We start from the raw sequence: 26,294 nt of genomic DNA, 5'->3' as shown, positions 1-26,294 counted from the left end.
GGATGGTCGAAAAATTTCCAGAAAAACACTCCAAAAACTTGTGGAAATCCTTCCAAGAAGATGAAAAATGGGGGCAACTCCATATTAAATTGTATGTATTTGATTACAGTGTCATTACAGTCCTTGGTGGTATAATGGTCAGGCAGCTTAATACTTTTGTCCATATAGTGGATTTCTGGCCTGATCTCAGTGGCTAAGCTTGCAACAAGCGCGACCATTGCTCTCTAAGTAATCAATTTAAAAAAAACAAAAAAAAACAAAAAAACAAAATGCATTTGTAATTCATAAAGAACAGTACAGCCAGTATATTATGCTCATGTTTCATACTTAAAACTATTGGCCAATTCAGTATAAATGAAACATACATACATTCACAAATTTGACTCATCTGAAATTACAATATACAACATACTGTCATCATTTACTTTTTGGTTTTAAGACTCTAAATGCAAGTGGAAAACATACAAATCAAGTAGCATTTTTCCTTAAATAAGCCCCAACCTCTTTTCCACTCTGTGTCCAACAACATTAACTCCAATAAAAAGGCAGGATAGAGCCTTACCTAGACTTCATGCCAGGCTTTATCTCCACAGTTTTGTCAGAGCTGGCCACAACCCGCACAAACACCTCACCAGCCTCTGGGTGGTTCTGCCTTTTCAAGTACTTGTTTACTCGGTCCTCAATATACGTCCCCAACTTTGTAGATTGCAACCCTGTACAAGAAAAATCAAAATGAATTCAAGTTGAAACAAATTTTTAAAAAATGTTTCTTTTTTCTGCAGATATACAGCAACTCACTTTTGGCTGAAAACTTGTTCTCCTTTCTTGCTTTGCCAGACTTCTTCAAACAGTTATCACAGATAAAGCTACAAGATAAAAGATTAAAAAAAAAAATTAAACTTTTGTTGTGTGCTGACATGATGTAACTCCAGCTTGTATACATTTCTGGATGGATGGATGGATGGATGGATGGCAATGGCAAATCTTACCCTGATGGCCAGATGACGTCATAGTGCAGCACACAGATCTGATGCATCTTTCGTCCGCAGTCTTTACATTCAACAAACCTGCAAAAGCAAGCATTTGGGTTTTTTGTGCTTGGAAAAATTAACTAAGTTTACTGGATCACATAAATGAGAGTCAAACTGAATTTAGTGTCTACGTAGTACTCACGGTTCAGGGTCCAACATGTCATTTTTCTTCTTTTCAAACTGCTCTTTTGATATCATACTGTACAAAAAGAAAGATTAAAGATGACAGAGTTCATGTTTGCTCCTGGGATTAAAAAAACTCTTTCCAAAGACGACAAAGAGGGCATCCTAAAAATCTCTAAAGAGGATCATCTGGCGGGGCTCAGTCACCAGGATCGTGTAACTTACGTCTGTGGCTGTGCAGGGTCGTCCCCCAGGGTCACGCTGTCACCCTGGATCTCATTGAAGCACTTTTCACAGAAGTGATACCTGTCGGCAACAAGGCCATATTTGGGTGAACTGCAGCCAGCACAGACAGTAGCAGCACAGGCAAACCGGCGTACAGGCAGCAGAATGCAGAGTAAATGGAGGCAACAAGGACATGGGCAGTGGACAGACAAAAGGACATGTACACATACACACACACAAACACACAGGCAGAGGCACAGGTTAGTCACAGTTGAAATGGTCATGATCCAGCCAGTCTCATTCAAACTGGAACAGAGATAGAGGAAAAAAAATGTTAAAATCATAAGTTTATGATGGTTAAATTAAAATGTCAACATTAGATGAATCTTACACTACTGTATGTCTAAACTATTCTATATTACTGCATGCCAATGAAGAGACAGTGAGTGAAATGCAAATGAAAAGGAAATATTGTAGGAAAAAGTTGCTGCCTCTAATCATAGGTCAACTTTTGATAACTGGTGTAAAACATCTCATACCTCGGCGCACCTGCAAGGTGTATTTAATGCAATATATGAGTGGTGTTGCATTGGAATGATATTACAGTGTAGTGGCAATATCTGAACAGCAGGGGGAGCTTTGGTGCTGGTTCTTGGTCATGACAGACATTTGAGGACAACAGAAGACTCAATCATACACATTCTGTTCAGACACCACACAGAACTTTGAGTGGTGTCTCTGAGGCTTTTTAAAGATGAGATAACGGGGAAAATTCCCTTACAGGCTTGTTGACCGGCACTGTAGGATATGAAGTGTTGTTTTGTCATGCTTTATCCTCAAGGGTTAAGCATGGCTTATTTTTATTAGTTGAATTAACACCACACTAGCCAACCCCGTCATGGCTGCGTTTCCACCAGGTGATCCAGTTTGCTTGAGTATGGTCTGGTACTAGTCGGTATGATAACACCCAAAATACTTTGCATTACCACAGACACCCATATCCTCACTTGGTGGGTGGACTGTACAGGGTATGAATTGGTGACAGAAATCAGTGGGGAGTTAGCTGTGCTGGAAAGTGTTGTCTTTTTAATAACTACATTCATTGTGGTCGTGGTACAGATCCTCAGCTGATAAGGAACATTAATGGAAATGTTTGGAGCTGTAACAGTACATTAATAAAGGCACAAGATAAAGCTAGGCTTTTAAAGTAGACACCACAAGCATTTCATTAGTGATAAATAGAATCTAAACTCAACTCTATACTCCATCCCGTTACTTTTAAGGATAATTAAGACCTTAAATTTCAACAAATCAACCATACATTAAAATAATATATAAGATGACAGGCATCTAATGACAATGGCTTATGTTTTATGGCTGTAACATAGTCCTGTCATGTCTTATAAACGAGGCTTTATAGGGGAAAGAACAAAAAATGCTCCACTGGTATTTACCACAAACTAAATAAAAAAGGCTTTGTTATTAGCATGATTTCTATTTGTTTAAGTACTGAAGTTATTTCTGAAAATGCTTCATAATGCGAACATATCAGATGCTATAACAGATAATATGACATAACATAAAAGTTAAGAGCTGTACTGTGTATAGAAGATGTAACAGGTGATTAAAATCAATCTAGATAAAGTGAGAAAGCCGGGACACATTGATCTTGTTTTAAAATACACCCCAAATTTTACCACACAGGTTCAACAACAAAGATCGATCTTTTCACAGATTACCTTGAGTTGAAGTAAATGAATCTCTGAAACACAGAAACAACTGATCTAAAGCTTCATATTAACAAAACTGACATTCATTCAGTTTCACATCCATCACTGAAGAACCAGGCTGATGTGTGCCTTCAGGCTCTGCTTTGTGTATTTAAAATAAGGTTGACATAATGTCAGGACACCCAATGTGTGGCCACACATTAAAGGTCACATATTATGCAAAATACACTTTTTACGGCTTTTCGAACAAAAATATGTGCCCCTGGCCTGTCCACAATCCCCCCAAGAGTCAGAGCCCCTCCCCCTCAGAAAATGTGTGCTGAAACAAGCCGTTGTCAGATTTTCCCCTCATGATGTCATGTAGGGAGTTAGCACCACCCCATGCTTGGTTGGCCCGCACTGCTTGGAAGTTTCCGCCCTCTTCTCCTGATCCTCCTCTCAGCTGCCAGCCGAGAGGAGGATCAGGAGATCCAGATCCAGTTAGCCACATCCCTTTCTTGAGAGGGGCCTAGTCAGACTGCTCATTTACATTTAAACCCACAGACACAGAAACAGCTCGTTCTGAGCAGGGCTGAAACAATAGGGTTTTTAGATGTGCAAAAATCCAATACTGGAGTGGGCTTTCAGCAACAAACCTCACAGGCATGTTTTGGGGACCTCTGAGACCAATATAAACTTGTCTTAAAAGGGTAAAAATATGTGACCTTTAATGTCCACTGCCCAAGAAATGGTATGAATCTCTGTTGAGTCCAAATATCCCCAAGTTAAAGGGATATTAATCTGTTTTTCTCATGTTTTCACCCACTCCTCATAAAGAAGTATGCTATACTTTATATTAGGGGTGACCTGGAATAGTCGGCGATTCGCTTCGGAGGAGTCTGATTCGACAATGAGCCTCATAGTCGAGTCAGAGTCCACCCACTGTCCTGCGGTGCTGGGGTTGTTTATCACCTCAGACGGCAAGTACATGGCTAATTATGTATGCACAATGACGTCAAAGCAAGTCTATCTCTCTGTGCAAGCTCATAGTCCCTTGGGACTATGCAGGGGATGTGGGAAAGTTTGACCAGAGCTTTCTCGTAAAGCAGAATTTTAATCTAAGTGAGGTTTTCCTGGTTAACCAAAGGCTTAATATCATCAGCGGTATGGAGAGATTTTGTGCCATTGTTGCGAGTAATGAAGAGGCTGAAACGAAGGGAACTATGGATGAGCTGCTGAAACATAGATGCCGCAGCAGAGAGAGGCATATGCCAGCTAATTAGCAGAAGTAGTCTTGGATAAGCCGTTAATGAGAGGGGGACTGGACTGAACTCGCTGTGGTGCTTTTGTCTTTTCGGGACTAGTCCAAATAAACCAGGATGGTTGGCTTTCCAGTTTCAGCAGAGGTTACAGTGATATCGTCATGAGGACTGATATTAGCAAGTGACGGTAAGACTTAATTTTCATTTGAAATGTAGAGCTTTAACGCAGTGTCCAGTTAAGAGAGCACCTTTGTTATGTGTCTGGATGCTTCGCTGTTGTCGGTGGAGGATGGTATTTGGCTGTTGTAAGCTGCGGCCAAAGTGCTAACAGGCTAATGGTGCTGATGTGAAGCTAACTGTTGTTCATGAGTTTAACGTGGGCGTATATTGTGTATCTGTGCAAGGAAACATGCGCAGCTTTCATTTTGATACTTTAAACCACTTACACAAAAATCAGAGAGAGATTAATGCATTTTGCTGCTGTTAATGCAACAAAATAATGTTAAAGCAAATGTCCGGTAGTTGTTCTAAATGGCCGGAATTCTTGAGCACTGCCAGTCTGGGGACAAAGAAGTCTAGCAGAAACGCTGCTCGACTATTAGTCAACTAAAGGCAAAATCTGACGAATCAGATTCGACTATGAAAAACCTTAGTCATTGACACCCCTTTTGGGATGGATAGATCAGGCTGGCATCCCTATGGAGGGATGCCAAAAAAGTAGGTCAGTACATGCCAAATATTTGGGACCCTTATCAAATTTTGATTATGGAAATGCAAAAAAGTGCATACCGTGCAATACAAAGCTGAACTGGACCACTAAGTGGAAACAGCCCACATGTGCACTAAATACTTATGTGATTATGGATCAGTGCAGTTCTGCAGTACTCCACTTAAATGCTAGTCAGTAGTGTGATTTCTATGATTATTATATCACCATTTCAGGTCCTGCCACATTCTCTGCTTGTTTGTATACAGAAAACCACTGGACCTAAAACTGAGCAGATTATTTTGGAAATAGAGCTAGTAAATATTGAAAATGAGTTGATTATACTGCAATTACCGCAGATGGAGATGGAATGCATGGCCTTTGAATCAATGCATTGACTGAGCTTTTTCACCATAAATGTTACCTGTTCTGGTAGCTGTAGTAGGTGCTGTCCCTAGAGATGGTACATAACTGTTTTCCATAACAACACAGCGTCTGGGGTGAAAACTCGTACTGTGAAAACATCAGAGAAATCGTCACTATTTATGCAATTGTAATAGACAGGTTGCACTTGAGTGAAAAGCAACATAAAGGTAAAGATAAATGTAAACTGAAGAAATAAATGTAACAAACAGAGAAGTATTTGAGTCAAATTCACATCCTGTAAAGTCTCACCTTCCGACCACAGCAGTAGCCCAGACTCTGCATAACAGGGTCAATTTCTGCTTCAAACACTTCTGCAAGTTTGGTGCAGTACTTGTAGACACGAGATGTTTTACGGTTGTAAAGCCAAGCATTGTTGAACATGAGCCACACATCGTCCACATACTGCCACGGCTCCTGGTACTGCCCTGTATCGAGCTTACGCTTGATGGTCGATAAGTCAATGGGATTCTTCACAATGTCAAAGTAGTCCTGTAAAGTGAACAAATGTGGTTTTACAGTTATCAGGGGCTCTTTTAATACCTAACATAAGGTGTTTAACAGGTACAAAAGTAGATACTCACAGGGATGCCCAGTAGCATTGGGTCTACAGGTTGTCTGAAGGGCAGAGACTCTGGGCCTTGTCTGTAGAGAGCCTCGAGTGTCGGCATTAGTGCTTGTCTCAGCTCCTCTGGCTTGAAAACTTTACAAAAAATAATCATGTTAATATAAACACTCAAAAGATGTCAACATGTGTCCACAAATACATGTTTCAAATACAAAGTACAGTGTACAAACAGTCCTATGGTATATTTTTGAGTTGTAATTCATATAATTCTCATATCATAAAATTACACCATCATGTTTTGATGCACAGTTAGTATATGCACATGAGATGCTATCTTACTTTTTTTTCGGTTTTGAGAGGCAGAAGAGGCTGATGTGCCATTTGCTCCACCCTCCTCCTCTTCTTTGGGTTCTGTCTTCATCTCCGGCTTCTTCTCCTCAGTTTCCATTGGTTCCTGCTTTGGCTCTGCTGCATCTGGCTCCTCCTTCTTCACCAGAGGGGGTTTGGTTTCATCATCCTGCTGTATGAACACAACCATGATTAACCAGCTGTTCTACAATGCTGAGTAAGGAAAAAATTATTTAATTCATTCAGAAGGAGCCATAGCAGACTGAGAAGTCCTGAACAACTTATGATTGGACCATGACATGTAATCATAACTGGCTGGTTAAGGTCAGCATTCAGAGTTATCAGTTACTCAGGTTGCTTTCAAACCAGGCACAACACTGCGGTGCAATTGCTCCCCCTCCCCTCTTTCTTGCTGGCTTGCTTTCACACTAGCAACATTGACCCGTGCCCCAGCCCACCATGTTTTCAGTCTAATACAGCAGGTGGCGTATGCACATATCTGGTTTGCAAACCCACCAAGAAGTAGAAAGAAAAAGATGCTACCATGGCACTTGGGTTATGACCTGCGCAAAGATTATTTATGTTTTAAGCTGGCAAAAGAGTTCATTCTGCCTCTATGGATACAGACACCAGCAATGTCCCTCTTTGTCTTTGCACATCTACGTACTTTTAGAGGATGTAATGGGTTTGCGTTATGTGGGTACAACACTTTTTGAGGTGACCGGAGGAGTTTATTGCCTTTGCAACTCATCTCGCTGAGTCCAACTTGTCGTCTGTAAGGTGAGTCCTAACAGATTATTTGTTGATTTGATTCTAACGATTTGCAAGGCAGATATATTGCGAGAAAAATGTGGGCAAACTTTTAGGATAAAGTCGTAACTCTGTTCTGTAGCGGGGCACGCCTGCATTCACATATCATTTGAACTGTGCCAGAGTCCTAATATTATAGTGCGCCTGAGACCACCAAACCTAGCAGGCCCCGGCCTGGTACCCAAGTGTAGTTCATTTGCATTCACTCTGACCAAAACGAACTTGACTTTGGGCTCAAGTGTGCGTCGATCTGGGACAGAGCCCCAGTGTGAAAGCTCTCTTAGTAACAGGTTACTCTAATTCCACTTCTATTGCAGTATCTAGAAGTGTATCCAATTCTTTTACAGTGGAGTTGTTACAACTATAAAAATGTAACAGCAATCTTAATGTAAAACTATTGAAATAAAATCTCATAAAAGGCACGAGCTCTAAGATAGTCTTCCCTCCTTAAGGTAAAGGACAAAAATGTAGCAGCGAGTTAAAAATTGTGTCCATCACAAAGAAAAGCAACTAAAATCCCAAAAAGCACCCAGTTAAAATGCATGTACGGCAAGTGTCAGTGACCAAGGTGCAGCTTATGTTCATTCAACTGATCAAGGAGGATCCACTCCATCCAAACAGGCAAGGCTATCATTGACATACCTCCATTTTTAAATCCGTTTCTCTCTTTCCAGAACTGCTGTCCTCTTCTTCATCTTTTACTTCAGGTTTGGCATCAGTGCTGCTCGTATCTGGCAGGGCCTGCTGGGTGCTCAGCTCAGCCACAGAGCCTGGGGTTGGCACTCTGTTATCTATACTTGCTGCAGCCTGAGACAACTGAAAAGAGAGGAAGGAGACACATTCGGATTACAGTGCTGATAAATTATAAAAAAAAATTTAGGCACAACAAGGACTGAGTTTAGCATTCCTCATGCTTGGTTATTTGGATTATATTCTTTTAAAGGAGCTGGCAAAGCTGTTAGTGAGATGAGCGCAACAGGGTATTTCAAAGGAACTAGTATCTCACCGGTGTGCTGGGATGCTGCGCCTGCACTGAGGTGGGCTGCTGCGCCTGGCTTGAGGGGTCTGGTTGGGGTTGCACAGGTGTGAGTGGCTGGGAGGGATCAGGGGTTGTGCCCATAGCCGAGGGAGGGCCAGGGAGGCTATTGGGTATGTGGGTTGGGGTGGATGAGGGCCCCCCTGTAGAGGCAGGGGTGGAGGGCTGTGGTGGCACCTGGGCCTGTGCTGAAGCATGGTGCTGCTGCAGCTGCTGCTGCTGCTGCTGCTGAGGCTGCAAGCTGGCAGAGGCATTGGGTGGAGGGGTGGGGCCCAGGGAGGGCTGGGCTGAAGGGCCACAAGGCAACTGGGAGTTAAGGGATCCCAGTGCATTCAGTGGGAGGTTAGAGTTCTGCTGCTGCTGGAAAAAAGAGGAATGCACCGTTAGCATACCAATACCAAGTAGGGCTGGAGATAGTGAAGGGATAATGACCAAAATCACGCCAGTCTTCCAAAAAACATGGTTGTTCCTGCTGATTCTACACATCTATTACCATCACTTCTGACATTATAGCCATATCCAAGAAAATGTAGGATGGATTTATGGCAAGGACAGCCATACATTTCTTTCATTAATGATTTTTGCCACCTGTTTTCTTGCTTTCAGTCCCTCCCTTTTCTGTCTTTCTGCATCTTCCTCTTCCCTTTTTCTGCATTTCCCCTTCTCTGTTCCTTCAACTCTCAATTTCTTCACTTCCCTCTCTCTGTTTTCCTGCTATCCCATTACAACTCCAACAAAGATGCAGCAAAAGTATCTGGCTCTGCTTGAGGTTTTTGCCTAGGAAAGGGAAATTTCCCTATATCTGTTGAATATTGCTTAGTGCTACGCTGATGGTGGACTAATGTTGAGTCAATCTTTATGAATCATTGAACCTTGTGCAGTCTAAACCTGTCCTCTTTGTAAAATGTTTTGAGATAGCTTTTAAATGAACTGGCGATGTACAAATAAGGATTAACTGATTGAATATTGAGCAATCTTTCAATCTTAATGATCAAAAATTGCGTGAAAATTATTGAGGATGATCCGTTTTTTATTCAGAAATGTCATGTACTTTGAAATGCTAAAATCTCCATTATACTAATGAATGGTTATGAAAAAGTGGAAAAACTTTATTATTTTCAGCTGTTTTTAACAGCACTGTCTAAACCAGTAGTTTCTAACCTTTTTTTGAAGCTTATATCAATACTGCTTAAATGCAATAAATATTGTCCAGCCCTAATATGAAGTATGAACCAACTATATCAAACAGAGTGACATACATTCATTCAGACACAAGGATGCAGTCAGCGCTAGGATCATACAAAATCTTAGTACATATTGGTCTGGGACATGTATTCTCACCTGTGTGGCAGCAGCTTGTGTTATGGGCTGGCCCATGCCTACATTCACATTCATTGCTCCACCTGTAGCTGTAGCAAACTGGCCCTGTGGCAAGAACTGTCCCTGGTTGGCTGGCTGAGTAACCATGTTGTTAGCATGACTACCCATCATTCCTTGAGCCTGAGGCATCCTTGAAGGTGACATACCCATCTGTAAAGGAAAAGATCAATGAAAAAAAAAATCATTTTAGCTGCAGTTCTCTAGTGTTTAATGTCTGACAAGTAAAATAAAGCAAATTAAAAGAAGCAAACGAATGCATAACACATTCAACATAACAGCTTGCTGAAGAGGCTGCATTGTAAATTAAAAACACTAATATACACCAAAACCTTGAATCTGTTTCATTACAGATTACTCATAGATAGATCACTCTGGTCTAAACCACAGGCCACACTTTATATGTTATGCTCTAATGCCAAATGGTAAAGGACTAAAGAGTTAAACAGCCAAAGGCTAAGAGGCGCTGCAAGGTAGGTGTGATAACTTCAGAACTGTCCACGAGAAACAGTGACAACTAGCAAGAAATGAATAGTCTGTGACCAAAAACAGTGAAATAACTGCATGGCTGTTCAAAGAGAGAGAAGACACAATCTACAGAGACACAGGAGAAAGATCTTACCGTTGGGACGGAGCTCATGTTCATCTGCTGTGGATGGTTCATAGGGGAGGGAGCACGTGCTCCCATGGGTGCCTGAGACATCTGCGTATTCTGCATTGCCATTGGGTTAAACTGATTGATTCCTGTGGGAAGACATAAACACAAACACAATTATTAACCTGTTTAAAATACCTGGGAGTCGTAATTTAATATTCCATGTCCTTGTGGGCTTGCTGAGGCCTTGAACCAGCTTTACAGCTCTGAATTCAAGTGGTAGAGGTGTGCACAGGAAACTAAAACTCCCATCTTATATATAACCTAAGATCATTTATGCTTATGATTTCAATTATAAAGCAAAATAAAAAATAAAGTTAGCAAAAGGAGCAAATATCAAGTGATATTCTCTTGAAAAACACTGCTAAAAAGGAGAAGACCTTAATACTTTGGCTCTTGTTTGAGAAAAACTTTCATAAATAAAATAAAACTTTAATTATTACCATCACCATCATATTTATTATTATTATAATTGTTAGAAAATACCTTGGGGAACCTGCATACGGTTCATCATCTGATTTGGCATGTTGGGCATAGGCACAGGTCCATCTGAATAGCAGAATAAGAATAAAAAAGCCATTATTAAAAACCTTTATCATCCTTTTCTCATTGACTTTTTTGCCAGTATTGAATAAGAGTATGATGACTAACTTGGAGGTCGGACGGCCTGTCCTGGGCCCATGGCGTTGGGCTGAGCCATACCAGGTTGCTGAGGCCCAGCAGTGCCCACCATGCCAGGTTGTTTCTGGAGCCGTGAGCGCCTCTTTTCTTCCAGTTCTTTCTGGATTTTATAGATTTTCTCTGCCAGGAAGTGGTAATACTCATCCTATAAAGAGAATAACAAGACACAATGAAAGACAAGATTTTAAAAAACATGCTTATCTATCATTGTACACATAAGGAACAGGGGGCTTTCTTTTTTCTTTTAGGAGGTTATTTTTGTTTCTTCATTTCTTTATTCCTTTTTATTCAATCACTTGAGTATTTTTTCTGAAAATGTACGGTTAAGCTTACTAAAAACAAACAAAACAAACAATTCTTACAAAAAAAAAAGATTTACATAAACAAAAAAAGGACATTTATATCTTGGTTTCTGGTTTTTATCATAACCAAAGACCAAGATTTAAGATTGTCACTCTGAGTTCACACTATGTTATTATGTTATAATTAAGACAGAAGATTTACATATAACTCACCCTGCTGTTGGCTGATTCGTACATGTCACCCTCTACCTTGCGCGCATATGCCACCAGGTTCTCCATTCGCCTGTCTTTCAGTGCTGCAGGGTCTGGGGTTGGGAATATGGCTTGTACACTGAGGAAAGACCACAGCAAAATAATTTGCTAATAATTTTATACTATAGAAAAACAAGTGTAAAGGTTGTTTGCATTCACATGACACCATGTTAGGTAGTGGGGAGAGCCATTATAAATGAATGGGAATAGAGAAAGGTACTTGACTGTTATAAACGGACCTCTATGCTGCAATTATCATCAGAATATTACTAATATTATCATAGGCAAGAAAATTGATCTGGATCTCTTAAAAGAGACGATTTCCCGTCACAAATAGAGTGGCTGAACATACATCAACTAAAGAAACGTGGGCAAGATGAGAGTTTAATGAGTAAAACCTGGCAAAATTTTACAGATTTAAACCAGATCACTTTATGGAAACAGACTATACACTAGCGTTGTGTGATACTGCATGTGCAGGCTTTAGACAGAGGCCTTTTTTTTCCCAAGGCTTTACACCATCTCTCCGATACCCACATAGTAGCTTCACATGGTTTGCAGCTCAAAAAACTCCTCATGTTTCTCACACTGGCATCTTGAAAAACCTTGATTTTAACCTCTGTCTGAAATGCTTAATTTTCGCTGCTGTCTCTTCAACAGCATTTCTCTACGAAGAATTCACTTCTTGCTCCCTAAACTGACTTTACCATTGCAGCTTGACGTTTCTGCAAATAACCTATGGCACTCATTATTTACAATGTTGTACTCACAGTTTGTGCACCAAGTGGGTGCGCAGGTCCTGAGTGACATGTTCATGCCAGGCCTTTCTAACTCCCGTGGCAGAGAGTGGGGTGGCAGCAGGCAGGTTTCCCATGCCTCCTGCTACAGACCCATCAGGCATCAGCTGACTGTATCATACAGAGATAAAGAAACTATAATCAACTTCAAAATAACTATTTGTAATTCCTTCATTTACACTGAAAACATGTCCAAATATTCTCTGCTTGAGCAAAGCTTTAAATAGCAGGCTCCTTAGCAGCAAAGGAATACATTTCACAGCATTTTAAGGAGGAGAATGCTCACTTGTTAAGTGTGGATGGTAGAGAGGAGTCAGAGTGCATGCCAGACTGGTCTGAAGAGGGGACACCCATGCCTCCTGCCATCTGGTTCATCTGATTAGTGCCTGTTAAAACCCACATTATCATTTTCAAGGGCTTCTAAGAAAATAGCTTTGCAAAAGATTGGGGGCATTTTTTAACACTTATAAAACATCCCCTTAAGTCACAGTGAAGTTTCATCAAGTCCTTACCTAGTGGGTTCATATTTCGTAGCTGCTGGTGCTGGGGGCCCTGGGGGTTTTGCTGCACAGGACCCTGCCCTTGGACCTGAGCAGGGGACTGGTTCCCATACGGTAGGCCAAGGGCAGCATAAGCCCTCTGCATGGAGCTGGGGTCAATGTTGGTGGCAGCACTGTTGATGGCTGTGGCACTGGGCTGGCCTGGGCCCACTGTACTGATGGCATTTGGTATGCCAGCCCCAGGGGAACTCAGCATGGCTAGACAGAGAAGGAGAAAAGACATAATCAGTTTGGCATATCAAGCCTTTAACTGGTACCTGTTGATAATCAAGAAGTACAGTAAAACCCAGAGTACAAGTCCAGGTGGCCTAAGAGTAAACACTGCATGATCTGTGTCACCAAGTGAGGTTTGCACTCCTAATAGCTACTGATGCATTATTCAGCATCACATCATCTGCAAAGAAGCTGTTTATCTTTACTATTTTTATCTAATAATATGGCTTATAGGCTGACATAGCCTTTTAGCCATACTGGTAGAGATTTGGGGGACATGTTGCATGCATATGATGATTAACATCACAAAAAGGTCAACATGACTACTGGCAGACCATTTCTATTTTAAAGTTTCAAGGTTTCACTAGTTTTTTAAACACAAAGATCACAAAAGATCAGCTAATGGTAGAACTGTGTGTTCATGTGTAACGAAAAATTCCAGACTCTATGCAAAAAAAAGAACATCTTCTTGAGGGAGCCTTTATCTAAAATCCCTGCACTACTCCCTGCTGTGTTGATTGCTGACAGAGAGCATGCTGCCTCTGTGGGGGATTTAAATCCGTCACATGCCCTTTAACCAATCAGGGAGCGTTCAGTCCCTAGACCCTGCCCCCACTAATAGCAGAGACATGGAGCTCCTCCCCTGGGTGTCACATTACAGGCCCAGCCTTTCTGGAGGAATCCTCTCACTGTGGGAGCACTTGCAGTCAGCGAGCCAGCACAGAGCTGTGGCTGGGAGACACAACCTGCAGGTGGCACCACTTCATATAACACGCACTGAATCAAGGCTGCTGCTGAGTGGCAGCTGCCTTGTTCAACACTTTACAAGGTATGAAATATTTCCCCTAAAGCTATCAAAAGCATACAGATAATTAAATACCCATTACATTTTTATTAAAGGTCTGTCTTTATCCATAAGCATTTTAAAGGACTGCCTGAAGAGATCCATAGTTACTCACGTTGCTGGTTTCTCTTGTCACTAGCATTCTTTAAAGGAAGGCAGACCGGACAGTCGTGCCGTGTACAGTTCTTCCAGTGGGAGATGATCTGTCTGGACGATGCACAGTGAGCCACTAAGGAAAAACCAAAATAGAAAAGTGAGGATTCATCAAGGAGTACTCAAAAAACAATGTGAGATTTAAATGCACAGATTTTATTTTGAAAAAGGGGGGGAAAAATTATGGTTGTAGTAAAAACAAAAGCCTCAACTGCTACAGTTCAACGTGCAAATAGCCATGTAAAGAGCAATTATGCATGTTGTAAAACAATAAAGGCATCCTGGCATTTACTTTAAGCATATAAACAGAATGAATATCACAGATCAAAGTTCATCAGCCTCAGGTGACCTTACTACTAACAGCTGTTGGAGGGAAGCTGCTTGGCGCCAGGTATGACGAGAGGAAGGATCATAATAGGCATAACGTCCATTTTAAAACAGAATTCAGTCATGACACAGGGGCATTTTTGGCAAGAGCGGCTAAAGCAATAAACACTGGAGCCAGGCTACACCTTGTAAAAACAAAACCACATTACTGATCACACTAGCATATCACTGCTCCTAGTAAAAGTATCTATTGTAGTAAAGATTTTCATCAATTTATAATTAATGTTAAATCATACTAAATCATGAGGCATTTTTGCGTATGGGTCAAAGAAATTGACAATAGGCCACAAGCACCATTTCAACCATGTCGTGGTATGTAAAGCTGATGGCACTTTACCCACAGTACAGGCTTTAGTTATGGTTCCTTATAGGTTAGATGGTAACTAAGTTACTTTGTTATTTTCAATATTGTCTTTAAGAGCAATACAATCTATATTATTTTAATGTATTACAACATCAAAAATGAACACATCTAAAAAAACTAATTAGCAGAAATTAACATCTTCAGTCCTGTTTTTTTTATCAAACCATCCTGCAAACAGAAGAGAGCAAGAATGCCGTTTTACCTACACAAATACTACATTTACAAGATATTAGTACCAAAATGATGCAAATGCATTTGTAAAATTTAAACAACTAGTTTGCCTGCATTTTTGCTGGTTATATCAAAACATTACTCCTGTACTGGATACTCTGTATTCTGAAACTTCTGTATTTTTTACCATGCTGTTGAAAATATTGAAGGATTTACTAATGACACTTTATCTAATATCAAAAGTTTGGTGTTGAGAAGAGATTCACGATGGAAATTGTTGATTTTTATTGATATTAATACCCTTATCGATACTACTGTTGATGCTTTCCTCTTGTATGGTGGAAAAACAAAATGATGACAAATGTTTACAACAGAAGTGGTCTAAACTGAGTTGTGCTTGAGCTACAAAGTTATGATTCAGTTTGTTACATCCATTCTATATCTCTGAAATAAAAAAAACATTCCTCTTATTCACAACTGGATTTGTTGAAGTTTCTCATCAAAAACAGAATTTTCCTTTCTTTTGATGTGGTATTTTGACACATCATGACATATAGGACACAGTCTTCTAATTAACTGAAGTTACCTGGACGCATCATAGATAACCGTCTTTCAGCTTGTTAAGTTCAATAATCAACTTCAATTCTGCAGAACCTGAGACTCGATAGCAGTATAGAGAAGCTAAGATGTTACTGATTTTCAGGGATTTGAAAAATACAGAACCAGGTCTTTACGGACCCGGGTTTTGTTCCCCATCCCTAGTGGAGATGTATCAATATCAACATTTCAAATCACAGTAATGATGACCTAAAACATCACCGCTATCAGTAATTACATAGTTTGCTGAAAAGCTAAAAAATTACACATTCATCATTTCATTAAATTTTTCATAAAAAAAAACCTACTGCATTTCAAATAGGCAGTAAGGGAACTTTGCACGTTGTGATTGTAAAAACATTAAAAGCAAAAATAAAAACCTTATTAAATGTGCATTAAGAAAGGTATTTTTTTAATAAGGTTGACAGAATTTTTGATACTCTGATCCTTTTCTATATCATATGCCTTTAATGTCAAATAATCAATAGATTTAAATTTCATAGGACAGAAAAATGCCAAAATTACCAAGGAAAACCAGATGTACAAGACACATTTTCAATCAAAAGCTCCTACTCTGCATTTTAATTCATAAACCATATAAATTAGCTGATTAATGTCTATTCTTTTCATTTCAATGCAGATTTTAACACTGGATTATTATTTGTAACTAACACAAGCTACTCTGAAGTATAGGAGTGATTTTCAAGAACTTTTTGAACAGTGGGGGAGCAGAAAAACCAGCGTGCATAATTTACCTACAGTCTGAGTGTTTTTTTTCCATCAAGCCAACAGTCTAAGGTTGACATTTAATGCATTTTGGTTTAATTTTATAAAAAATCCACATTATCTGCTTGCAGAATACAAAAACTCAATTGCAGGAAACAACATCAGCCAGCCTGAATTAAGCTTAGACAGCTCAGGTCAGACTGCTGCAATGGTTATTGTGTGACTTTCTAAAATGGTCTTACTGCATTGAAAATTGTTGGTCTGAACAGGGCTTAAGAGTGAGTGTTGGACACAGGAATCAGGAGTAAGCTTGCTTTTTAATCAAGTTCTCCTAACGTTCACTCACCTTGGCAGGACTTGCCAGCCTGGCAGTGGGTCATGTGATTGAGGACGTTCTTCATGGTGCGGCAGTGGGGCAGAGTGCAGGCCCTCACCTCCCCGTTGGCCTGCTCCCGCCTCTGGCACTTATGTGCGTGGAGCAACAGGACCAGCTGCTGCTGAATGAGTTTACGCTTCTCGGGGTCAGCGGTTGGGCCCGCTGACACGCCCCCAGCACCGGGGACCATGCCAACTGAGGGTACCTGCTGCTGCATCTGGGACTGTAAAAAGAGTTTGAACAAACAGTTAGAGACAGGTCACAAATCCTGGCTTCTCTCATTTTAAATGTTCAGAGTTAAAGTTGCTTCCACATTGCTGCTCTTGTGGATGCAACTTTAACTCTGAACATTTAAAATGAGAGTTAAAGTAGCATCCACATTGCTGCTCTTGTGACTTGTGGGGCTCTGGGTAACGTTTGCTAGAAAGCGTGTGAGTGCTGAGGGCTTTCCAGTGTTTATTCAGTCCACAGGGCACAACAAACCCAAAGATGCATTGCAGACTTTCAGAGTATGTTTGCAGGGTAATTCATTAGATTTCACTTGGTTAATAAGAACAAAATGGAAAATGGTTTTGGACCCTTAATATTTGTTAATAGCCACAAAATCAAAAAGGAACAAAAATGTAATGACTAAACAGTTTCTTAAATGCTACTTGAATGTTGTGGTCAGTGCAACATACTTAAGGAGTTGTAAGAAATACAGTGCTTTCAGAAAATATTTAGACCCCTTCACTTTTGTCAATTTTATTATGTTGATCTCCAGAGATCCAGTGTGAAGATGGGACACAGTTCTAGAAGAACAACCATCACTGCAGAGCGGATCGAAGTCACTCCTCAGTGCAAAACACATGAAAGCCAGACTGAAAGAAGTGATTTCAGACTGGGCTGGAGGTTGCATAACAATGACCTATAAGCACACAGCCAAGACAACACAGGAGTGCATATGGACTAGAGCCCGACCGATATGGGATTTTTGGGGCCGATGCCAAAACCTGGTGGTTTATATATATAGCGAAACTTTCTGTCTCCACACTGGTAGAATATGTCACAGGAAAGATAAACACCATGTGAATGCTTTTCTGGATTGTGCTTTTCAAATTAAAAGCCCGGTTTAGCATTTCTATAGAGAAACTCCGTTCACTTGTACAGAATGCTTTAATTTTGAATAGTTCCCTACAAACTTCCACTGTACACTGAATCAAGTCGCTTTTAGGGGTGTTTATTGAGGTAAAACTTATGAAGAAGGACAGGGCTTTGAGAGCAGGGAGATGCAGCTGACAGGCAGAAAAACTCGTGCTTTGTGTGAAAGCCGCACTGGCAGAAACCAGAGTTGACACACGAGGCACATGCAAGCAGCAAAACACGCTTCCAGTCTGAAATGGGCGTGCGAGTGCTTAGGGACAGGGAGGGGCACACGGCAGCACCCGCTGCTCACTGATGCCCATTTCAGACTGGGAGCATGTTTTGCTGCTGGCATGTGCCGCGCATGTCAGTTCCGGTTCCTGCCAATGCGGCTTTCACACGGCGTGGGTTTTCTGCGTGTCAGCCACATCTCCCTGCTCTCAAAATCCTGTCCTTCTTCATAAGGATCATTTTCCTGTCTAATATGGTCCACATCCACATGTGGTGCGGGGAAAAAATAGGCAAGATTGCAAATCTCTCAACTCTCCATGCCTGAGCCGCACCTATCAGCCCCGCGAGAAGCGGCGCACATGCAGGCAGTCTGAAAGACCTGACTTGTTAACATGCAATCAAACTGAAAATCTAGGCGTGTCGCAGTTGAGACGCATGCATCATGCTCCCAAGTCTGAAACGGGCTTGAGAAGAGCAACAACGATATGTGCTTTCATGTCAGAGTCTCCAAAACTCTCCAATAACACCAGAAAAAGTCGTTAAATTTGTTGCTGTTTGCTTTTTTGAAAGGAGTCGCTAGAGGGGTATGAAAACTTGCTAAATATAGCAACAAAGTCGCTAAGTTGGGAACACTGAGTGGGGGAGAGCTGCTGCTGCACTGATGGCTGTACTCGCTTGTGTCTGAGGGGAAGGTGCAAGGGACTCAGGCTGAGTTCAGCAGGAATATACACAGAGTGACAGAATCCCCGCGCAGCAAAAAGTTAATATATCGGCTAAACATTGACCGATGTTGATTAATCTGTGATATGCTATAATTGGCCCGATTAATCGGCCCGCCAATCAATCATTCGGGCTCTAATATGGACAACTCTGAATGTCCTAGAGTGGTCCAGCCAGAGCTCTGGCTTTAACCCTATCGAAGATCCCTGGCAAGACCTGAAAATGGCTGCCCCACCAATGTCCCCATCCAATCAGACTGAGATTGAGAAGATTTGCAAAGAAAAATGGCAGAAGAGTCACCAAGTATGTAAAGCTAGTTGCATCATTTTCAAAACGACTCAAGCCTTACATTTGCTGCCATAGGTGCTTCAACTCAGTATCGAGTAAGGGGTCTGAATATGTCTGTCAATGTGACATTTCATTTTTTTCTCTCTTTATGGTGAATTTGCAAAAAAATCTAAAATTCTGTTTTCACTTTGTTATTATGGGGTACTGATTCAGAGACTGAAAAATCTCAAGTTGTTAATGTAGTCTGGTTTTGTCAGCAAGGTTTAACTGGTCTTTCCCTAATCAGCAAAGTCCACAACGTGCAGTTTCTGTGCAGCTATGCAGCTTTTTCTTGTATGATCTAAGGGGAGCTTGCACTGCTAAATACTTGATCCCTTGACGTCTTTGTTTGACGAATCTTTTCAATCACACAAGCACGCCACAAGGTTAATTAGCTCAAAACCACCTATATGACATACCACCTAAATTCAGGATTATGACCTAAAGAAGGAGAAAAGCGGTTAAAATTGGCACTGCCAGCCTGGTCTGCATCCCTGTATCCCAGCATTTTTAAAGCTCTAAAGTGGCTGCTTGCAATTCTTTGTTGGTAATGGGGCAAATTTTTAACAGAAGCAGCCCATTTTAAGCTGGACAATAGGTATTATAAATGCTTCCTAGGCACCAATTAAAAAAATCAATTGATTAACAGCAAAGACTTGGTATACAGGAAAACAAAAGAAAGAAATTAAAATGAAAACAAAAGGAGTCAAGACAGGGATGTCGTGTAAAAAAAAAATATTCCTGAAATAAGAATGAGCCCACTCAGAATAGCAAGCAACAGATTATCCAGACTATCTACAAAAAGCATTATTAGAAATCAAGGGGGTAACATTTCATGACTTGTTTAAAACATTTCCTGTTCCTTGAGTAAATTTTCATTTTACTGAGCTCTGTTTACTTTGCTCCTTGACAAAAATCTAACTCGGTCCTCAGTAGTAGAGTAGAGTAAATACACAACAATATCAGAGGGTAGCTTTGACAATATATTGCCTTGAATGCAATTTTCATCTACTGTTCTAAATAATATGCCATGAAGGCATATTATGTACTGTATGTTGTGGCTGTAGCGATTTTTAGGCAGGTACAGTATCTTATTAAAACAAGCAAAATCAACACAAATTACAGTATTTTTTTATTTTGTTGTTCCATCATCAGGTTCACATTTTTCCTACAACATCCTATAACAAGAGACAAATTACAATTCTCCTTGTGTCTGGTATCAGAGATGTGATCAGCACAAAAATTAGGAAAAAGGAGGACTGTATATTTTAGTACCTTTATTACTGCATGTGGCATCTGTTGACATAAATAATTTGAACACATTTATAAACCTGTTTCAGCATTATTTCAGCAATGTGGAGTTTCTATAGCTTTAGGCTGTATATAAGTACCTCATCTATACTCAATATGTAGTTTTGTACAACATGGCTGGAGCAAACATGTCTGATTTTGACGCAAGATTAGCTAAAAAAAACCCCACTGTGACATTAGTCAGACAGTACTTTTTTCCTATGATCCCCCCTTAACTTGTATCGCAGAGGAGCTGAGGACACCCAGGACCCACACAAACAGAAGGGGAAACATGGATGTAAAAAATTAAAATCAAATCTAAAAGTTTTCATTGTAGCTTTAGACAAAGGTTTTCTTATCAAGAGATCTTTGCATGAGCTATTCTTAAGTGTTTTATCATGATTTTAGTTAGAACGAGTGAATCTGATTTTGGCAACCTCAAAGCAGACAGGGCCTTGTGCCCCCTTAGTTGAAAACAACTAAGTGTTGGGCTTAAGTCTGAGCAGAATTCCTTATTACTGTAGGACACTCCACAATAAAAGCCAAATTACACACCCATCATTTTCCAAGAGCTGCTGGTAGTCTGCTTTGTGTTTATATGAGGCGTTTCTTTCATTTTGTTGTGTTGATTGTTAAAAAATAAGCTAAGGCCTTTAAAAATGCATTATAATGTTTCTTTATGACAACTCCTGTAAAGGCCTGAAGGTAAGGCTGGTATGCATGACTCAACCACTGCATATGGACAAATAAAATGTACCACAAATAAGGAATGATATACCCATGTTTTTAAAAATTCTGAGTGACACTCACCATATTTGGCACACCTCCAGCTCCCTTTAGGTCAGCAGAGAATTGGGGCAGGTTGTTGGAAAGGGCTGTCTTGTTCTGGAGTTGTTGAGCATTGACCCCAGCTGCCCCTATTTGCTGAACCCCAGCCTGACCGTACTGCTGGCCAAATGGAGCTCCTGACATCCCCATCTATAGCAGGCAAACAGAACACAGGGGGGAGAGAAAATATGTATGTTAAAATGCATACCAGCATGGTACAGTGATCTTTAACCAGAGTCTTTTGTAAATGAATGGATATGCAAAGAACATCTTTGACAATTCATGCACATGTGAAGCTGGAAATCAGTGTAGGCTTGAGAACACATCACTAAAGATCAAACATGTCACACAACTATATCCAAATTCTTTTCTCAAGGTTAAGGGAGTTCAGTGGAAAGCAGCAAGATATAAAAAATACTTAACAATAAAGCTAGGTTTGCTTAAAATGTGACTAAACGCAACGAGTTGTCTAATCCACACAAAGACAAAAAGAAAGATAAGAGTTTTTGATGGCCCTTTTTATGGCCCTCAGCATGTATTTGTCATCTCCTTTTAGTTGCCGTTTACTACAGCGTCTAACACCCAGTATGCTTTGCTGCACGGAGGTTCCCTACTGCTAGTGGTGCTCAGGCAGACACACCAAGCCCAGCCCAACAGAGAGTAAGAGTGAGAGAGGAAAGAGAGAGAGGCAAAGAGAGAGACCAGCTTGCCCAACAGCTGAGCGAAGCACTGTGCTGCTGCCTGCCCCTCCCCCTCCGCTGCAAAGAACCACACAGATGCCTGCCTGCTGCCTCCCTCCCATTCACAAATGAGCCCAACCTCATCCTCCTCTTTCACACAGGTTCTCTCACTTGAACTGCACTTAAAGCAGAGAAGAGAGCCAGGCTGTAAGAAAGTACTGCTGCACAGAGAGGCTCTAGATCTTCCCCTCATCTTGCCATGTAGTCCTCTGTTCCTTCCTCCTTGCCCCTCTTTCTCAGCCTGACAGCAACCCATAGACCTGCTTCTCCAAACATGATTTACAGCTTAATTATTAAAGGGCAAAGGCCAACAGAGATGGGGCATTTATCAGAGAGAAAGGGGAGACAGAAGAAAAAGAAAGCATTTGAGCAAATAACTGCAAATGAAGACTTAAAAATCAAAGAAGAAAAACACGGATTGAAAAGGCATCAAAATCAAAAAGAATCATGCAATGATGTTAATCTTTGTGGAAGAATCGCATTTACATTATGTTAAGACAAATATGCTTTTGAAAACACTTTACTATTGGGTTAGAGCAATCCAATGATGCTGTATTGCTTTATGGCAAAAAAAGGATCAACAATTTTATGAGTCGTTCCCACTTAGTGATCTGGTTCAGTTCGGTCCGGCATGGTACATGTTTTTTACCATATATCAAAATTTGAAAAGGATCCAATAAAAAAGACCTATTCCATTCCATGTTTTGGCACCCTTCCATAGGGGTGCCAAGCTTACCTATCCATCCCAAAAAGTTGGAGATACACACACAATGGGGGTTTGCATTGACGCCACTTTCATCACACTACACAACTGCTCAGCTGGGCTGCAAAACACGACTGTTTGCTCTATGAGAACTTGTGAAAACGAGAGAAAAATAGACAATAATATCTGCTCAAATGAGGGATATTTGGACCTGACTGAGATCAATACTATATCCTGGACCTTGTATATTGATATGTTGCTACAAATTGGGTTTCCTGATATTTGTGTGGACCTAATTTAACATACAAGAGGCGGAGCCTGGAAGCACAGATCACCTGGTCATTAACAGCCAAAATGTCTGGCTGCAAAATATGTCAATTACCAAATAAGTAAATAGTGAATAATTACATTATATATTGTGTTACCTATAAAATAAATTGTAAGAATCCTTTCATACAAACTCAAAGTAAATTTTTTAAAGCTATTTTTCACACCAGTGCTTGGATTGTTTGTCTATGTAACATAGCACATGGCTAATTTGGGCGCGTGAATATTCATGTGTTCAGCGTGGATGGCGTTAGATAATCTAGTAACAAAGCCTGGGGGACTTTAAAGCTACTAAAAAAAAAGGATTTTGGGATAGGCATTGTGGCAGGCAATAAAGATGCCAAAACAAAGGGAACTGTCATACAGTCGAGACAAGGACCGGACTTGGCTGAGCTGCCCCACTTCCCCATGGCTGGGTGCGTCTGCTAATCAGCAGCACTGTGGAGAAGCCATGGATGAGAGGAGGACTGTACTGAACTATCCACAGTGGATGCTCTGCCTTTCTTCAGGAATACTCCAAATAAACCACAATGGTGGGATTTTACCGTTTTAGTGGAGGTTACAGTTGAGTTCATCAGTATATGAGAACTAATAATGGACAACTGATTGTAAGACTCAATTTTCATTTGTAATCTAGAGGTTTGGTGGTGACTAGATAATGTAGTACAGGCTGTTGTAAGTTGCTAATGCAACTAATGTCCAAATAGGCTAACTCAGTGCTAACAGTGCTAATATGAAGCTAAGTGCTGTTGTTGCCTTTGCGTTTAACATTGGCGTAAATTGTGCAATCAACCATGTGTTTCAAGAACAGATCAGAATTTTCATTATGTTTGTTTAAACAAATCACACAAAGACAATGAAAAGAATGTCTTTCTGCAGTCATTGTAAAGGTCTGATCATGTGTAATATGTGTCAAGCAGGCTGTAATAACAGGGAAAAAAAATCTGGTTCACTGTCAGGCAAGGTTAGAATAGTTTTGAATTTTTAATTAGCTTTATTTGATTTATTTTTGTACTCTCTGTGTTCAATTTCAGTTAATTTTAATTAGTTTTTACTGCTGGTTTGTTAGTTTAGTTTTTGTTTTGCAAAAATGCTTTGTTTTAGTTTAATTTTATTGGTTTTAGTGGTCATTTTAGTTTATTCGGATACATGTCAGGGCTGAACATCATACGTTTTTAAAAACATATTCAAACAGGTTCTCTTCCCTTATCATTTTATTTATTCAAAGATGATGTTTGAATACAACTCCAGACATAAAACCATCACTGTGTGAAGACTTAACCAATCAATTCAGGCAATGTTATATTCCCCAGACTTGGGTGTATGTTCCAGTCAGTATGGTTATGTCAAAGACTAAAACTAAGGATATTTTGTCTCTTATTTTATTTTATTTAGTTTTGTAAGCATACTTAACATTTTCGTTAGTTTTCATTTTTGGTTTAGCTCAGTTTCTATATAGTTTCAGTTAACTAAAATGACTTTCAAATTTAATTTTTTAGATAGTTTTAGTTAACGATAATAACCTTGCTGTCAGGCTCAGTTTCTAATGTCTGGATTTTTGATTGGGACTGGAAAAAAAATAAGTGTCTCTAGTCCAGTGAAGCTGACATGAAGCTGTATCAGTGTTTTTTTTTTTATATATGTTTTATTGCAGGTGATTGGTCACATATGGCCATCTAAAGCAAATGTTCGGTAGTTGTTCAAAAATGCCAAAATCCTTCAGGACTACTGGACATTTTGGCTGGTGACCGAGACAAGTGGAAACTCTGGACAAAGCAGGGACTTTTCATGTCCTCTGAAGAAAAAAGTGAAAGTGAAGGCAATGACACTGCACCAATGGCAGGAGTAATTAAAGACAACAGAGCCAATGTCTGCAAAACCATATGGAAAAACATTGAAGGTGAAAAACACAAGGCAGCCCTTCACACCAAAGTAAACATACAATAACTGAGGGATATTAGGTTAAAATAAAAGTTACAAAATGAAACTTTGAGTTGGTTGGGAATTATATCTAAACACTTTACTCACAATCAGCAGAGTTGTGGTGGCAGTTCAGCATTTAGTATAAATAAATAGCAGTGAAGCATCATGTAGTCAATGGAAGACTAATCGGCCCTTTGCAGGGCGTCAGACAGTGCAAGTTATCCTTGTTTCACCCCACTGGTGGAGTAAACATTAAACATTGTAGGTTACTAAACACAGCAGTAAACTGAAACATCAGGAACATGAAGAATTCCAGCACAATAACAGAGGATTTAATAAATTCAATTTAGTTAGCTACAAATCTGCACTTCAATACATTTTATTGAAATTTAAAACAAATAAAAATTGATAATGAAATAATTTTCTCAGGCTGTATGTAAAATTGTATTAACAATTAAAATAAATCATTCAAGGATTTTAAAAATAAGCATGACAGACAATGACAGAAATACTTTAGTTTATTGTCTACATCAGTAAATTTTAACCTTTGGGGACAGTTTATCATATTGATCATATCATATTAATAAAACTATTTTAAGTAGAAGAGACAACTAGTTATCTGAAGAACAGAAAGTAACTAGTAACCTGTGATTACTTCAGCTTTATTTTAACTCTTACCTTATTCATGTTTCCAGCTTGTTGAGCATTCAACACGTTGTGTGCACCCAACTGTGGCCCTCCTTGTGTGAGTGTCTCTGCCAGCACACTGCCACCAACACCAGGTCCAGCCCCCTGCATGCCTTGGCCTTGATACTGCATGCCAGGCCCAGGTCTACCCCGGCCTGCAGGTCCAAGAGCCCCATTCATGACTTGTCCTGTCTGGCCCATGACCCCATGCCCCTGCCCACTGTTCAGCATGGCCTGGTTGAAGCCCATACTTCCATTGCCTTGTCCAGCTGCTGCACTTCCTTTCTGGGCCTGGGGAGACTGGTGATTGGTGGCACCTGACCCCATTGGGCTTTTACCAAGCACAGCACCAAGTTGGCTTCCTACCATGCCTCCCTGTTGGGGGTTAGCAGAGTTTAGACCGCCTCCCAAGATGGAGGAACTTCCTGGTCGCAGAAGCTCAGACAGCTGTTTGTGTTTGGCAGCTGCATCAGGGATGATCGAGTTGAGACCAGGACCCCCTCCACCTGGACCGCCATTGGAGGACATTCCCATTCCCAAGTCTCCATTGGGAATGAGCTCATCTGGAAGATCATTTTCCAGGTCAAACAGGGACACAAGATCTAAGGAAAGGAGAGAAAATAAAAGCACGAATTACACAAGCATCACTGACCCACAACCTTTAACAGAACAGAACAAGCTAAAGACCTCTAAAAAGATA

General features: G+C 40.4%; 1 protein-coding gene across 3 annotated transcripts in view; it reads right to left on the bottom strand.

Annotated features, from left to right (window-relative positions):
* The window catches only part of crebbpb (CREB binding protein b), a 55,453-nt gene that overhangs the window by 11,751 nt on the left and 17,408 nt on the right, over positions 1 to 26,294 (bottom strand). Inside the window, exons 2-24 of one of the 3 annotated variants that reach the window (XM_041778064.1) lie at positions 25,586 to 26,196; positions 21,197 to 21,364; positions 16,667 to 16,919; positions 14,038 to 14,151; positions 12,818 to 13,063; positions 12,592 to 12,691; positions 12,279 to 12,416; positions 11,470 to 11,587; positions 10,925 to 11,099; positions 10,760 to 10,822; positions 10,241 to 10,362; positions 9,583 to 9,771; positions 8,212 to 8,601; positions 7,848 to 8,021; positions 6,387 to 6,567; positions 6,064 to 6,182; positions 5,732 to 5,971; positions 5,481 to 5,569; positions 1,380 to 1,490; positions 1,174 to 1,230; positions 990 to 1,067; positions 799 to 866; positions 563 to 713 (exon numbers count right to left, since the gene is read on the bottom strand). In XM_041778064.1, coding sequence (XP_041633998.1) covers positions 563 to 713; positions 799 to 866; positions 990 to 1,067; positions 1,174 to 1,230; positions 1,380 to 1,490; positions 5,481 to 5,569; positions 5,732 to 5,971; positions 6,064 to 6,182; positions 6,387 to 6,567; positions 7,848 to 8,021; positions 8,212 to 8,601; positions 9,583 to 9,771; positions 10,241 to 10,362; positions 10,760 to 10,822; positions 10,925 to 11,099; positions 11,470 to 11,587; positions 12,279 to 12,416; positions 12,592 to 12,691; positions 12,818 to 13,063; positions 14,038 to 14,151; positions 16,667 to 16,919; positions 21,197 to 21,364; positions 25,586 to 26,196 — 3,955 coding nt within the window. The remainder of the gene's footprint in view (positions 1 to 562; positions 714 to 798; positions 867 to 989; positions 1,068 to 1,173; positions 1,231 to 1,379; positions 1,491 to 5,480; positions 5,570 to 5,731; positions 5,972 to 6,063; positions 6,183 to 6,386; positions 6,568 to 7,847; positions 8,022 to 8,211; positions 8,602 to 9,582; positions 9,772 to 10,240; positions 10,363 to 10,759; positions 10,823 to 10,924; positions 11,100 to 11,469; positions 11,588 to 12,278; positions 12,417 to 12,591; positions 12,692 to 12,817; positions 13,064 to 14,037; positions 14,152 to 16,666; positions 16,920 to 21,196; positions 21,365 to 25,585; positions 26,197 to 26,294) is intronic. The other 2 variants (XM_041778066.1, XM_041778065.1) reach the window with 2 other exon arrangements.

This window comes from Cheilinus undulatus, linkage group 21, assembly GCF_018320785.1.
Source record: "Cheilinus undulatus linkage group 21, ASM1832078v1, whole genome shotgun sequence".
Taxonomy (NCBI): domain Eukaryota; kingdom Metazoa; phylum Chordata; class Actinopteri; order Labriformes; family Labridae; genus Cheilinus; species Cheilinus undulatus.
This window is presented reverse-complemented; position numbering and strand designations above follow the sequence as displayed.